Below are 14,668 nucleotides of genomic sequence, written 5' to 3' on the forward strand. Positions count from 1 at the left end.
ACTTTAAAGGAAATCTGTCCACACAGCCTTTGTTGTGCAAAATGTTTCTGTGCTCACAGGAAATGATTCCAAACACTGTCAAACACACCTGGCCAGTAGGTGGCGATAAAGTCAACTGTCTATCTAATACTAGAGAAGGGCAGTGAGAGCGGGAGTGTCAGGCATTGTAACCTAAAACCACAAACAATAGAAGCTAATTATGAATTTATTTGTAGGTATGTAACATCTCTCAGGCAGATGGCCCAGCAGCGCTAACCAAACATAAGCTAACCTGTAGTCTGCCATTGTTGCCTCAAATGCATGCTGGTCACAGAGCAACAATGGACGCTCATGAATTAAGGCGATGACATAATTTCCCGTGTGCTCTGTTTTACATGTACACACGGATACACAGAAACCAGCTTTTTGGTTTCTGTGTATCCGTGTGTACACTTAACAACGTGTTTTAAAAAATCAGGTTGTTTGTGAACGAGACGTCCAGGAAGGAGTGAAACGCTCATGTTGCAAAACATCTGTGTACGAGGTAAAGGTCTGACTGTCTGTGGCTTTACCTGAACAGGTGAAGGACCTCGACTGTACAGTGAATGTGACGCACCTTGTCGAAATCGTTCAATTTCGTACAAACACAATGTGCTCAAAGAACCAACTAAGTCTGAAACTAGAAATCTTAAAACACACTGAAAATGATCAGCGTGCATTCATACGAATGCTAACATGCAGCATTTCAACACCGAGACGTAAGTGAACAACATGGAGCAACACTCATGCGTGAAAATAGGAGATTATGACAGCATATTTGTGGGGGTTTATTGAGACCTAACATAATCTGATTGTAGAGTGCTCACCTGTTTGAGCTCAAGCTAGCACCTGGCAGCCAATGGCAGTAGGGGTGTCCCGATCCGATATTAATATCGGATATCGCTCCAATATCAGCCAAAAAACGAGTATTGGATTTTATTGGACTGCATCCAAAATCTCTGATATAAGCGCTCTGATAAGCAGTCCATTTTCCGCTCCAGCCCTTCGATCCATAGGTGACTCTGGTTCACACTGCAACACAGTAGGTGGCGGTAATGCACCTTAACGTTGGTGCCGCCCGCCACAAATGCCAAAGAAGAAGAGCACCCGGATCCAGCCAATAGAACATCTCCGATCCAGCATGCAGAGCCCACGTAGTCACAACAACAACAACAACGTGTGTGCTCTACTGTAGGAGAAGTGATGTTGGCCGTGTGGCAATATTTTACCGTAAACTCGGACAAAGACGTTGCAGCTGAGTGCAACACTTGTCATGCACACGTTTCCCGTGGTGGCACAGAACCGGGAAAGTTTAATACGACCAACCTGTGCTGTCTTTGTCTGATCTATTGGAGCCTCTCTCTGCATTTCTTTCCGAAGCCTAAAATCATGGATTTGGTTAGCTGGTCTCTCAACGCAATTGACCAAATTTTCTCAACTAAGAGACAGGGTGAAGGAGAGCCCGCCTGCCCTGACGGAACGTTTGCAGCCAGATACACGATGGACTCCTGGGAGAAGTGGAGGATCGTGTGCCTGTCGATCCTTTCCGTTGAGGATGTTGAAGACATCTTCATAATTGGATTTATGATAACAGGCTTTCTGCTGTCTGGAGTTGGCAGTTTCCTGATCTATCGCAAAGTTCGGAAGATGTTGGCAGCACTTTTGGCAATCGAGAAGCTGCCAGTCTCGATTGAGGGAATGAGCAGGGCTGTAAACACTCAGACTCAAGTGATGTGTGAGCTCGGTCGCAAGCTGAATGCGATTCTTGATCAAAATCGCAAGCTGGATGCGATTCTTGATCAAAATCGCAAGCTGAATGCAATTCTTGATCAAAATCGCAGGCTGGATGTGATTCCTGAACTCTTTCGCAGGATGGATGCCAACTTGGAGAAGTTTTCAGCTCGGCTCGGGTGAAATTGGCCACCGAATTTGGATATATTTGAACAAAGACACTGGGAGACGCAGAGAGACTCAAAGGCAGACGGAAAATTTGCAGTGTCGGCCTGCCCCAAAACAATTGTTATCTTCATTGGCTCCCTGAGATAGCTGGTCTTCCCAAGGCCGGTGTCTCTCCACTCTCCTGGATGTTATGCAGACAAGATGCTCCGGCCCCATCTCCTCCCCCATCACCCCCCTACTCCTGTGAACTTTGTTTCTGGATCAGGACTCTCCGAGGTCGTCTCCACAGCTACGGCTGTGTCTTCGTCATCCAGATGGCAGAGACAATGGGTTGGACTGAGTGGAGATGAAGTACATGGGCTTACACATACACACACACGAAGACACATATGACATGCACACACCCTCCAACTCAACGCCTTCGTGGCTCCCACCCCCCCTCCCTCCCTTGTCGCAGTTGTGAGGCACTTAAATGTGGCTGCGTGCACGCGCCCCCAGTGTCTGTGCTGCGACACCTACCCTCCCCAACTCCCCCCACCCTTCCCACATGTGCAAGTCCTTGAGATTTTGTTGTAATGTCTTACTATGTTGCTTATGTGCCGAGGTGTTTTTTTCCTAATCCCACACTGTGCCCCTCCTACAGGAGCTTAGTTTGGGAGTTGCTTTTTTTTTACCCTCTTCTTCCCTCTTGTTTTTGTTTTTCCTCTTTCACATCTAAGTAAACGGGGCGCTCTCCATGTGTGCGACCCACAGTTCTCCCGCTCCTGTCCTCCCCTGTTGTGTCACTGTCTTTTTTGTTCGGGAGACTAATAAAGGCATCTGATTCTGATTCTGATTCTGATTCTGATTCTGACCTCATCACACATTTGAAGCAGCATTACAAAAAACAGCATGAGGATTTTTGCAAGACCACCGAGGCGAAGAAACAACAAACCTCCCTCAAACAACCAACGCTGGGCGAAACATTTGCAAAGTGTGACAAACTCCCACAGGACGGCAAAAAGGCACTGGCCATAACAGAAAAGATAGCCCAGTTTATTGTGCTCGATGACCAGCCCGTGTTGGTGATGAGTAATGTCGGCTTTAAATGCTTAATTGAGCACCTCGAGCCTCGCTACATTATTCCTAGCCGCCACTACATTGTCGACAAAACTATATCCCACATGCATAGTTCAAAAGTGTATTGCCGCACATGTGGAGAAAGCAAATGCTGTTAACTTCACCACCGACATTGTTTTGGGCACAGTCAGTGAAACTGGAGCTGTGAACTCTTAACTTTGAGCAGTTGGACAATATTGTGTTGTTGTTTTTGTTGTTTTTGTCCCTGCCCTCAGTTGTTCCCACCGTATACTGACAGTAAAAAATAAGTGAAGTGAACTTGAATTGTTTGCACTTTAAAAGTATAATTTGTTTTTATTGGATTTATTTAGGTTATTTTTCAGGGTCTTCTAATTTATTTTTTATTTATTTTATTCAATTGTAGAATACTGTAGATGTTATGTTGAAGGTTAAAATTTATGTAACCAATTGGTTATTAATAAATGGGTCAGTTTTTCTCATACCTACTGTTGCTGACTATTGTTCTCTGAGTAACATCACTTGATCAAGCCTTTTCTAACATTCCACACTACAAAATAAGTAATAAAAGTATGTGTGATTCGTGCTGATATCGTATCGGATCGATATCGGTATCGGCCAATACTCAAGGCTGCAATATTGGTATTGTATCAGAAGTGAAAAAGTTTTATCGGGACATCCCTAAATGACAGGCAGCCTTTCATATTAAGACAGTTTCCTGTGTTCCTTAAAAGAACCCGTCACTTTATTTTCTGTGTTCTGATGCATTTTTAATGTGACATGACCTGCAATCCACTAACAAACAGTGTGTCTAAAACTAAGGCTTCAGAAACAAATACAACACATCTGTAAGTACAAGTCCTGCAAAGACAAAAAATATGATGGCATGACTGTGGCCCACTGCACCATGACTGTGATACTGCCGCCAGCTATTTTGGAGGGTGTAGTACTCATTTGTGATGAAGTCCTGAGCACCATGAAGGCGGAAAGGTGGTGCCAAAGTCACGTTTTTTTGGTCTTTGTGTGATGTATTTGTTTGAACCCCTAAGACGTGCTGGATTTGTTTTCGAAGCATGATGTGTTAGAAATACGAGACCTGGCTGAGACCCAGCCATGCCGTCATCATCAGTACCTGCGTTAGCTTCAGAGGGCACATGTTGCTTTCTACAAAATGAGGCGTCCTGCGTCAGACCTCACGTCCTCAGTGGAGTGACTGAGATTCGAGGAAAGGTCACAAGTGAAGGAAACAAGGAGAAGATAAAGGGCATTTAGATGTACCCACAGTTCAGCTCGTATTTCATTTCTTCTCTCCTCCTCCTTCTCTGTGATTGGTTGGCTGGCTCTGTGGATGATCTGGTTCAGTGTGGACGGTTGAGGTCAGTAATGCTCTGTTTGTGTTTGTGTTCTCAGATCAAATGTTTTTCCTGAAGACTTTTCCTCTGACTCGACCTGCAGGTCTGCAGCTCGTCCAACAGACTGTCTGCAGACTGTCTACCAAGACTTTACCCACTCTGACACTGTTCACCAAGGTAACAAGGAAACCCCGTATCTGACTGTAACTCTGCAGACTGTCTACCAAGACTTTACCCACTCTGACACTGTTCACCAAGGTAACAAGGAAACCCCGTATCTGACTGTAACTCTGCAGACTGTCTACCAAGACTTTACCCACTCTGACTCTGTTTACCAAGGTAACAAGGAAACCCCGTATCTGACTGTAACTCTGCAGACTGTCTACCAAGACTTTACCCACTCTGACTCTGTTTACCAAGGTAACAAGGAAACCCCGTATCTGACTGTAACTCTGCAGACTGTCATGTCATCAACATCATCCGAGTTAGCGTATTTACATTATTTACAGTAAAGATGAAGTCATGAAAACCTGCTAATCGTAACAATTCATAACTTCTGTTGTTAGTGTTAAAATTAAAATGATTTGGTCTGCATTCATAGGTGCTTTTATTTTGAAGTCAGAAGTAAGTACCCTGAGTAGTATCCTCAGCGTCAGTACCTTGATGATGTGAATATGAGTCAGGAGCTCCAGTGAGTTGATTTTGAATGATTTGCTCTTTATTTAATTTTTTGTGTGTTGCATTTAAATTGACAGTTTAAATAAAACAGCAATGGAAGCTGCTTTTTATGTTCTAGATGTATCATAAATGCTGATATAGGTTCTATATATAATCAGTGTAATACCGTTAAGTCACCTGTATCTGTCTGCAGGACCCGTGTCCTCTTTGTGATGAGGCTAAAGAAGTGCTGGAACCGTTCAAACACCGGGTGAGACAAACATTTACAGCACAGGCGAACTCTTCTTCACATCAGCGTAACCTGAGCGCCGCCTGCTGGTCAGCAGAGTGTTTAGTCCTTTTTGTGAGGATCTTTCACGTGTGTGTTTATTTCCAAAGTAAGAGGCAGAAGGTAAAGAAAGCAGAAAGCACTGGAATGATTAACATATTCAAACAAAAAGTCAGGAAGTTGTCGTCTTCACTGACCTTCACCGACCAGAAGAAGAAGTTTCTAAATCTTTGGTTGGTTAGGTGTCTCAGTCCGTATGAACATGGCTTGGGAACCAGAGGGTGACTGATTCAAGTCCACATTCAAGCAGTGTGAACTGTTAGCTGGAGAGGTACCAGTTCACCTCCAGGCGCCGCTGAGGTGCAGTGAAAACAGATGGATTTAGTGGGAAAATATTCAGTTTTCTATTTAAATCCAACAGAGAGACATTCTGTTGACCTTTCTCTGTCTCTCTAGTTTGTCTTGCAGCAGGTGGACATCACTCTTCCAGAGAACAGCGTGTGGCTGGACAGGTACAGGTGGGACATACCTGTCTTCCACCTGAATGGACAGTTTGTGATGAAACATCGAGTTGACATCCTTTTGCTGGACAAACTACTGCAAGATGCTGAGACACAGAAAATATGAAGACTATTATTATCTGATTTATTTAAAATGCTCAATAATAAACAAAAGTCAGTAAATGTGTCCTTACTGCGTCTTCTTCTGAGTTCATTATAGACAACGAAATGGAGATTCAAATGAACCAATCAGAACAGCCACTCAGTGTGATGTCTGAACTGGATTAACTAATGATATTGTCAGCCTTAATGAGTTGGGGCCAGATGATATTTTTCATGTCAAGTGGCCCTATACTGTCAGCCAATCAGGGATCATTAGTGATGTCACTATGATTTGTCGGAAGAATAATATGCTACAGAAGAAACCAATCAAATCACAGTTTAATATGTAAACGTTATTAAGACATGGAGTATGTGCTAACGAGCTAAGAGCCCTGATGCATTTTGGAAGCATCTGAATGAAGACTTGTAGAGATATAGATGTGAATTGATTTAGCATATTTTGAAAAAGCAGACTTCTAAATTGGCCACAGGTTTCAGTGAGGCAAACCTTTGTCTCAAATGAGTGGACTTGCTGAAAAATCTTCAGGTCTGTAGGAAGTCATGTATCTGTCCTCCTCAGTCAGTATTTTTAGTGATTTAAATCTGGTACAGCACCTCTTTTCCTCAAACAGGCTGGATGCACCTGCACAGATGCAGACTGTGTTTGGACTTCCGAACTGGGGCTCGTAGTGTTACTTAAATTTGAGAAAGTGGAGCAACACCTTGTGAGGTGTCAGCTGTTACTCTCCTTCCAGCTCAATAATGGCTAATGACTGAGGAATTTGATCATGTGCATCAGCTGTTCTTGAAAGACCTTCCTCCAGTCACTGTACAGTTACAGCAAAGATTCCAGCATGTGGACTTTGCTGTTCCAGCAAACTTCACAACTCATTCTCACCACCAACTCGTCACCTTCGGACACCTGGTCAGCACCTTTTAAGGGACTGGGTGCAGCACCAGTTTTGTCAGCGCAGAGCTCTGCAGTCAGGTTAGTAAGTTATAATAAAGTTAGTAAGGTATAATAAATATGCAGTGTCTTGTTAGACTTTCAAAATAAAACTTGCTGGGCACAATAGTAACACCACATGGGTCAGGTTTAGCAACCAAAACTACTTGGTTAGGTGCGAGAAAAGCTCATGGTTTGTCTTAAAACAAGTTCTTAGTTGCAGAAATTAACTTACAGCGTAACATAACTTTTGGTTTCATGGTTTCGGGACAAGAGGCCTGGTCTCCTGGGTGAGAGTCTTGTGCTTGAACCAACCCTGTATCCCAAACCTGACTCACCTGATTAATCTGAGTCACCTGAGTCATCTGATGCTGTGAGCTCATCAATATTTGACCAGCTAGTCTCTGGTTGTCAGCCAATCACAACCCTCCATCTTTATGACCTGAAAGTGCTGTGAGGTGGTGTAGAGTGTGCTGGTTGTCATGGAGACTGGTCAGGTGTGTTTTCTGTGAGGTAAAGGTGTGTTAATGGCGTCCAGCAGCTTCAGCAGCAGAGCTGAAGATGTCCAGCTTGCTCTGCGGAGAGCAAAGAAGAAGATCAGCAACCTGCAGCAACAATTGAGCAACCAGTCAGAGAGGTCAGAGCTATAAGAGTTAATCTGTGTTTAATCTTTACAACTAAACCAGTCAGAGAGGTCAGAGCTATAAGAGTTAATCTGTGTTTAATCTTTACAACTAAACCAGTCAGAGAGGTCAGAGCTATAAGAGTTAATCTGTGTTAAATCTTTACAACTAAACCAGTCAGAGAGGTCAGAGCTATAAGAGTTAATCTGTGTTAAATCTTTACAACTAAACCAGTCAGAGAGGTCAGAGCTATAAGAGTTAATCTGTGGTTAATCTTTACAACTAAACCAGTCAGAGAGGTCAGAGCTATAAGAGTTAATCTGTGGTTAATCTACACAACTAAACCAGTCAGAGAGGTCAGAGCTATAAGAGTTAATCTGTGGTTAATCTTTACAACTAAACCAGTCAGAGAGGTCAGAGCTATAAGAGTTAATCTGTGTTAAATCTTTACAACTAAACCAGTCAGAGAGGTCAGAGCTATAAGAGTTAATCTGTGTTTAATCTTACAACTAAACCAGTCAGAGAGGTCAGAGCTATAAGAGTTAATCTGTGTTTAATCTTTACAACTAAACCAGTCAGAGAGGTCAGAGCTATAAGAGTTAATCTGTGTTTAATCTTTACAACTAAACCAGTCAGAGAGGTCAGAGCTATAAGAGTTAATCTGTGTTTAATCTTTACAACTAAACCAGTCAGAGAGGTCAGAGCTATAAGAGTTAATCTGTGTTAAATCTTTACAACTAAACCAGTCAGAGAGGTCAGAGCTATAAGAGTTAATCTGTGGTTAATCTTTACAACTAAACCAGTCAGAGAGGTCAGAGCTATAAGAGTTAATCTGTGGTTAATCTACACAACTAAACCAGTCAGAGAGGTCAGAGCTATAAGAGTTAATCTGTGGTTAATCTTTACAACTAAACCAGTCAGAGAGGTCAGAGCTATAAGAGTTAATCTGTGTTAAATCTTTACAACTAAACCAGTCAGAGAGGTCAGAGCTATAAGAGTTAATCTGTGTTTAATCTTACAACTAAACCAGTCAGAGAGGTCAGAGCTATAAGAGTTAATCTGTGTTTAATCTTTACAACTAAACCAGTCAGAGAGGTCAGAGCTATAAGAGTTAATCTGTGTTTAATCTTTACAACTAAACCAGTCAGAGAGGTCAGAGCTATAAGAGTTAATCTGTGGTTAATCTACACAACTAAACCAGTCAGAGAGGTCAGAGCTATAAGAGTTAATCTGTGGTTAATCTACACAACTAAACTAGTCAGAGAGGTCAGAGCTATAAGAGTTAATCTGTGGTTAATCTTTACAACTAAACCAGTCAGAGAGGTCAGAGCTATAAGAGTTAATCTGTGGTTAATCTACACAACTAAACTAGTCAGAGAGGTCAGAGCTATAAGAGTTAATCTGTGGTTAATCTTTACAACTAAACCAGTCAGAGAGGTCAGAGCTATAAGAGTTAATCTGTGGTTAATCTTTACAACTAAACCAGTCAGAGAGGTCAGAGCTATAAGAGTTAATCTGTGGTTAATCTTTACAACTAAACCAGTCAGAGAGGTCAGAGCTATAAGAGTTAATCTGTGGTTAATCTACACAACTAAACCAGTCAGAGAGGTCAGAGCTATAAGAGTTAATCTGTGGTTAATCTACACAACTAAACCTGTCAGAGACTGACTGACAGACTGACTTGAGATCTGCAGCAACATGTTGGCAACAAGTCAGACCAGCAGAAATTCTGCAGTACTGTTACCCGTGTGTTACTACTACTACTACTACTACTACTACTACTACTACTACTACTGCGTGTGATCAGTGGAGGGTGAACGCTGGGTAACATGTCAGATTAAACAACCAATAAGCTTCAGGAACCAAGTGACCTGCAGGTGATCATGTGACCACATGTACAGAGCTCAGTTTAACTGATTCTGCTGAACTGAACTGGTGTCCAGCTGTGTGTGTGTGTGTGTGTGTGTGTGTGTGTGTGTGTGTGTGTGTGTGTGTGTGGGGATGGGCGGGTGACCTACTGTTGTTTGTTTGCAGAAGAAGTACTCTGAGTCCTCCAGGTGTTATTTCTTACCTGATATCCAAGGTGGGCTGAATCAAGCGCACCTGGACTTGGTTGTAGAAACCTAAAAAAGTTCTGCCTCTCACCCAGTGGGCTTCTTTAGGTCTGACTCTTGGGGAGTCCAGGTATTTAGCTCCTGTGGGGTCTGTAAATACCTGTAAGTCTGGGCTGAAGAAAACCTTTGGATGAGAGCTGAAACATGTATTTAGTTTCTACCACAGAGTCCAGTGGCCCTTGATTCAGCCCTCCTTGGATAGCCATGATTGGATAACTGAGCGTCTTCACAGATGTCTGACCTGATAAATGGGTCCAGAATCAGTCCCCAGATACTTCAGTGGAGTTAACACAGCACTGATTGCTGACGTGAATGAATGAATGAATGAATGAATGAATTCATTAATGTTTGTGTCTGATCTGAAGCTGTGTTTGATGTTTTCAGAGAAACCAGTTCAGAGAGTCCAGTTGAGACCAGTCTATCAACATGGACACCCAGCACGGAGCTCAGGGACAGTCTGGTGGACATGTACACAGGTAAAATACTACCACTACTACTGTGAAACATGTACACAGATTAAAATATCCGAGTACTATTTCACATATAAAAGGTAAAATATTGTTACACAAGAGCAGTGATATGCAGGTAAACTGGTTTTACTGGATACTGAGGTGAAACATACAGCTGTTCTGAGACAGAAAACAGTATGTTCTCTGCAGTGAAAGGCAAACATGAGATGCATCATCGTATTATAGAAATTAACTTCATCCGTCAGTCTCCCAGTTTCTTATTTTATTCTTTTTCTCAGCAGTAGTGACACAAACATGAGCAAATATTCTTAGTATTTAATGCTCCGTGACACACGTCCATAACACCTTGTGTCTCTGACTGTGTGAACTTTATTTGAGGAAACCATGTTGACCACAGGGACCTGCCAACTGTCTTCAAACAGTTTGAAGACTAGAAGGCTGTTGAACTAAAGGAAATGAAAGGTGAACAGGATTAGGGCCGAATATAATCCCTGGTTTGTGTTTCAAGGTCAGAAAGTACAATCTTATCTTTGTTTGGGAAACACGTTTTGATCTGTAGTTCATATTTCATAACATCATTGCTGTAATGTATCAAGCAGTTTTCCACCATCTGACCGTCAGTTCAATAAGAAATATCTGAGGAGCTGTAATGAGTCCGTTTGTCCATTAGGTGGAGCTGTGGTCATATCAGTTGAACACCAGCACTGATGTCACCAGCAGCAAAATACAGAGAGGAGGTCAAAGGTCACAGCACACACACAGTTACTGCAGTTACTTCACCACTGCTACGAATACTACTACCACTGCTATGTTTTAAACTGGAACTGGAGCAGTCTTTGAAGAGGGACCAGTGAGTGATCCAGTGCTTCTCGTTTTATGGTGCTTTATCGTAGTTTGTGTCTTGTTTTGTTCTGTTTACTCTCTTGTTGCAGTTTAATGTATGTATTCATTGTTAGTGAGTGTTTTGTACTGTCTGTTGCAGATTTGCTGTTGAATGTTTGGTTCTGCAGTTAAACAACGTTTGGTTCCTTCAGTTAAACGGTGTGAATGTTTGGTTCCTTCAGTTAAAGGATGTTTGGTTCCTTCAGTTAAATGGTGTGAATTTTGGCTCCTTCAGTTAAAGGATGTTTGGTTCCTTTAGTTAAACAACGTTTGGCTCCTTCAGTTAAACAACGTTTGGTTCCTTCAGTTAAACGGTGTGAATGTTTGGTTCCTTCAGTTAAAGGATGTTTGGTTCCTTCAGTTAAATGGTGTGAATTTTGGCTCCTTCAGTTAAAGGATGTTTGGTTCCTTTAGTTAAACAACGTTTGGCTCCTTCAGTTAAACAACGTTTGGTTCCTTCAGTTAAACGGTGTGAATGTTTGGTTCCTTCAGTTAAAGGATGTTTGGTTCCTTCAGTTAAATGGTGTGAATGTTTGGTTCCTTCAGTTAAATGGTGTGAATGTTTGGTTCCTTTAGTTAAAGGATGTTTGGTTCTTCAGTTAAAGGATGTTTGGTTCCTTCAGTTAAACAACGTTTGGCTCCTTCAGTTAAACGATGTTTGGTTCCTTCAGTTAAACGGTGTGAATGTTTGGTTCCTTCAGTTAAAGGATGTTTGGTTCCTTCAGTTAAATGGTGTGAATGTTTGGTTCCTTCAGTTAAATGGTGTGAATGTTTGGTTCCTTCAGTTAAATGGTGTGAATGTTTGGTTCCTTCAGTTAAAGGATGTTTGGTTCCTTCAGTTAAACGATATTTGGTTCCTTCAGTTAAATGGTGTGAATTTTGGTTCCTTCAGTTAAACGGTGTGAAAGTTTGGTTCCGTCAGTTAAACGGTGTGGAACGTCTCTGTCCTCCGACAGTAAGCTGATGATGATGATCACATCCTTCAACATGGCGGAGTGCCTCCTCTCTAATCTCCTTTGTAAATCGGTCTGGAGGACGTTGGTATATTTGGAGTTTGACTTTCTGCTTCATCAGCCATGTTTGCAGTGGAACGTCTGAGAGGTTTGATGTTAACACAGAGGATGAAACCTGCTGGAGATCATTGATAGCCATGATTATTAGTTACTATGGCAACAATCACTTTATTTTCAGTCTCCACGATATACAGGTTAAAAGCAGAGTTACACTGTTCATATTAAAAAGTCACTTACCTGGAATATGAGTTTAGTTAAATGATTGGCCAACAAAGTGTGGAACGCGATGATGTCACTTTTGGTGGTTGCCAGAGTTGATGGAAGTCGAGGGTTGTCCTGCTGCAGTACTTCACCTCAGCAGTCAGAGGTAATGTGGCACCTCTTCGGCCTCCGGTCCACACTGCCTGCTGTGGTCCATGCTGGACTTGAACCAGTCACCTTCCAGTTCCAGGACCGAGCTCCTGACGCCCCTCTAGTCGAGTTTTCAGTTGCGTGTTGTGTTTGTGTTGGTTAGAAACTGTCTCTCTCTCCCTCAGTGATAATCCATCATCTGTTGGTGTCTCTCGCCCAGATCAAACACACCATATGAAACAGTGTTCAGTTGTTCAGCCAGACTCAGATCACCTCCCATATGTGGCCTTTCTGTCTCTCTTCTTTTGTGGTGGCAGTGCTCAGTCCTGTGTTTCCTGTTTCTCTGTCGCAGTAGATGAGCAGAGACGCCGACGCCTCGTTCATATTGGTCTTAAACGCCATCTTTTCAGGAGCTCCTGTCAGGCGTTCAGTGTCACGTTCAGCTCACATTCACAGTGAACAGTCAGAAATCCACAACATAAATGTTGATGATGATGATGATGATGATGATGATGATGATGATGATGCATGGACCGACCTCAGTGACTTCAGGAGTCACACGCTGTGGCAGCACGCCTCGTGCAGCTCGTTGGGCCGTCGTGCTGAGCGCGTGCTGTCAGGCTGATGAAGATATTGTCTGAATTTGCTTGCTTTGTGTGTTTGCATGTGTCTTGTTAAGTTGCCGTGCATTGAGCTCTCAGGGCCACCGTACCGCGGTCTGAGCAAGGCCACACGCTCTGCTTTCATAAACACCAGTTCAGGTGTCAGGATTCATTCATGTGGCTTTCATGTGTTCATATCTCGTTACTGATACACAGACAATAACTGATCTCACACGCACACGCACACGCACACACACGCGCACACACGCGCACACACACACACGCACATACACATGCACAAATGCACAGATGCACACACACAAACACATGCACATACACATGCTGGTCAGTAGATTAATATAATGACAGAAGAGGACAAAGGCTGATTGTGAATGAGGAGACGGTCGTGTGAACTGTGTTTAATCTGCTGAGTGGGTGGTCCACACACACACGCACGCACACACACACACACACAAGCACACACACACTGCATTGTTAGATGAGGGTGGGCTGCAAACTTGTTTGAACAGACTGAAGTAGCTGCTATTCAGGACTCTGTGTAGGAATGTGTGTGTGTGTGTGTGTGTGTGTGTGTGTGTGTGTGTGTGTGTGTGTGTGTTTCTGTGTGTGTGTGTGTTTCTGTGTGTGTCTGTCTGTGTCTGTGTGTGTCTGTGTGTGTCTGTGTATGTGTCTGTGTATGTGTCTGTGTGTGTGTCTGTGTGTGTCTGTGTGTGTCTGTGTGTCTGTCTCTTTGTGAGTGTGTCCCTCAGACCGGACCAAACATGGCCGTCGTCTCTGTCAGTCTCTTTGAGGCTCACTGACTTGTGGGCGGAGCTCAGACGAGCTGAATGAAGCATGGTTGGCTGCCACGCCCTTTATCGTGCAATCCACCGAAACACACGTGTGTGTACTCTGTATACTCTGTGTGTACTTTGTGTGTACTCTGTATGTACTCTGTATACTCTTTGTGTACTCTGTGTACTCTGTATACTCTGTGTGTACTCTGTGTACTGTCTGTGTATTCTGTTCGTACTCTGTATACTCTGTGTACTCTGTGTGTACTCTGTATACTCTGTGTACTCTCTGTATTCTGTGTAGCAGTGTGTACTCTGTATACTCTGTGTACTCTCTGTGTATTCTGTGTAGCAGTGTGTACTCTGTGTGTACTCTGTATATGTAATCTTCTATTGAAGTAATCGATTAATCAGCTAATTGTTTCATCTTGAACAAAACCAAACTTTAACTGGATGAAACCTGTTTTATGAAGTCAGATTGATGGAGTGTGTGCATGTACGCGTGTGTGCGTGCGTGCGTGCGTGTGTGTGTGTGTGTGTGCGTGTGTGTGCATGTGTGTGTGCGTGCGTGCGTCTCCCGGGCTTAATGTCGGTATCTAAATTCATGTGCGCTGGCGTGGCGGCGGCGGCGGGCGGATCACAGGCGGATTGTGTTGGATTTGAGCTGAAGCCTCTTTAATCATCGTAACACCGTCATTAATATTCATGCAGTCAGCTGGAACACCCCACACTCACTGCACCAAACTTTCTGCACAAAATGTATTAAATACAGCTTAAAAAATTAATGGACTTTAGTTTATATTACATGAAGAAGAACGGGCGAAGAGGGGGGACAAGCCCCCCCCCCATTGGTTCATGTGGATGGAGCCTCTGATTGGCCTTTGTATTTTCCCTTTTTTCTGCAGATTTTTCCATCTTTGACGAGACTTCAAAGCGAGCGTGAGGCATGAACGGTCATTTAGAAGGATTTAAGCACATT

The 14,668-nt window shown here is 43.0% G+C and overlaps 1 protein-coding gene across 2 annotated transcripts in view; it reads left to right on the plus strand.

Annotated features, from left to right (window-relative positions):
- mipol1 (mirror-image polydactyly 1) overlaps nt 1-14,668 on the plus strand; it is a 49,050-nt gene that overhangs the window by 760 nt on the left and 33,622 nt on the right. For both annotated transcript variants that reach the window (XM_076748366.1, XM_076748367.1), the window contains exon 2: nt 9,962-10,053. In XM_076748366.1, coding sequence (XP_076604481.1) covers nt 10,044-10,053 — 10 coding nt within the window. In that variant the 5' untranslated portion in view covers nt 9,962-10,043. The remainder of the gene's footprint in view (nt 1-9,961; nt 10,054-14,668) is intronic.

Source organism: Chaetodon auriga, chromosome 14, assembly GCF_051107435.1.
Source record: "Chaetodon auriga isolate fChaAug3 chromosome 14, fChaAug3.hap1, whole genome shotgun sequence".
Taxonomy (NCBI): domain Eukaryota; kingdom Metazoa; phylum Chordata; class Actinopteri; order Chaetodontiformes; family Chaetodontidae; genus Chaetodon; species Chaetodon auriga.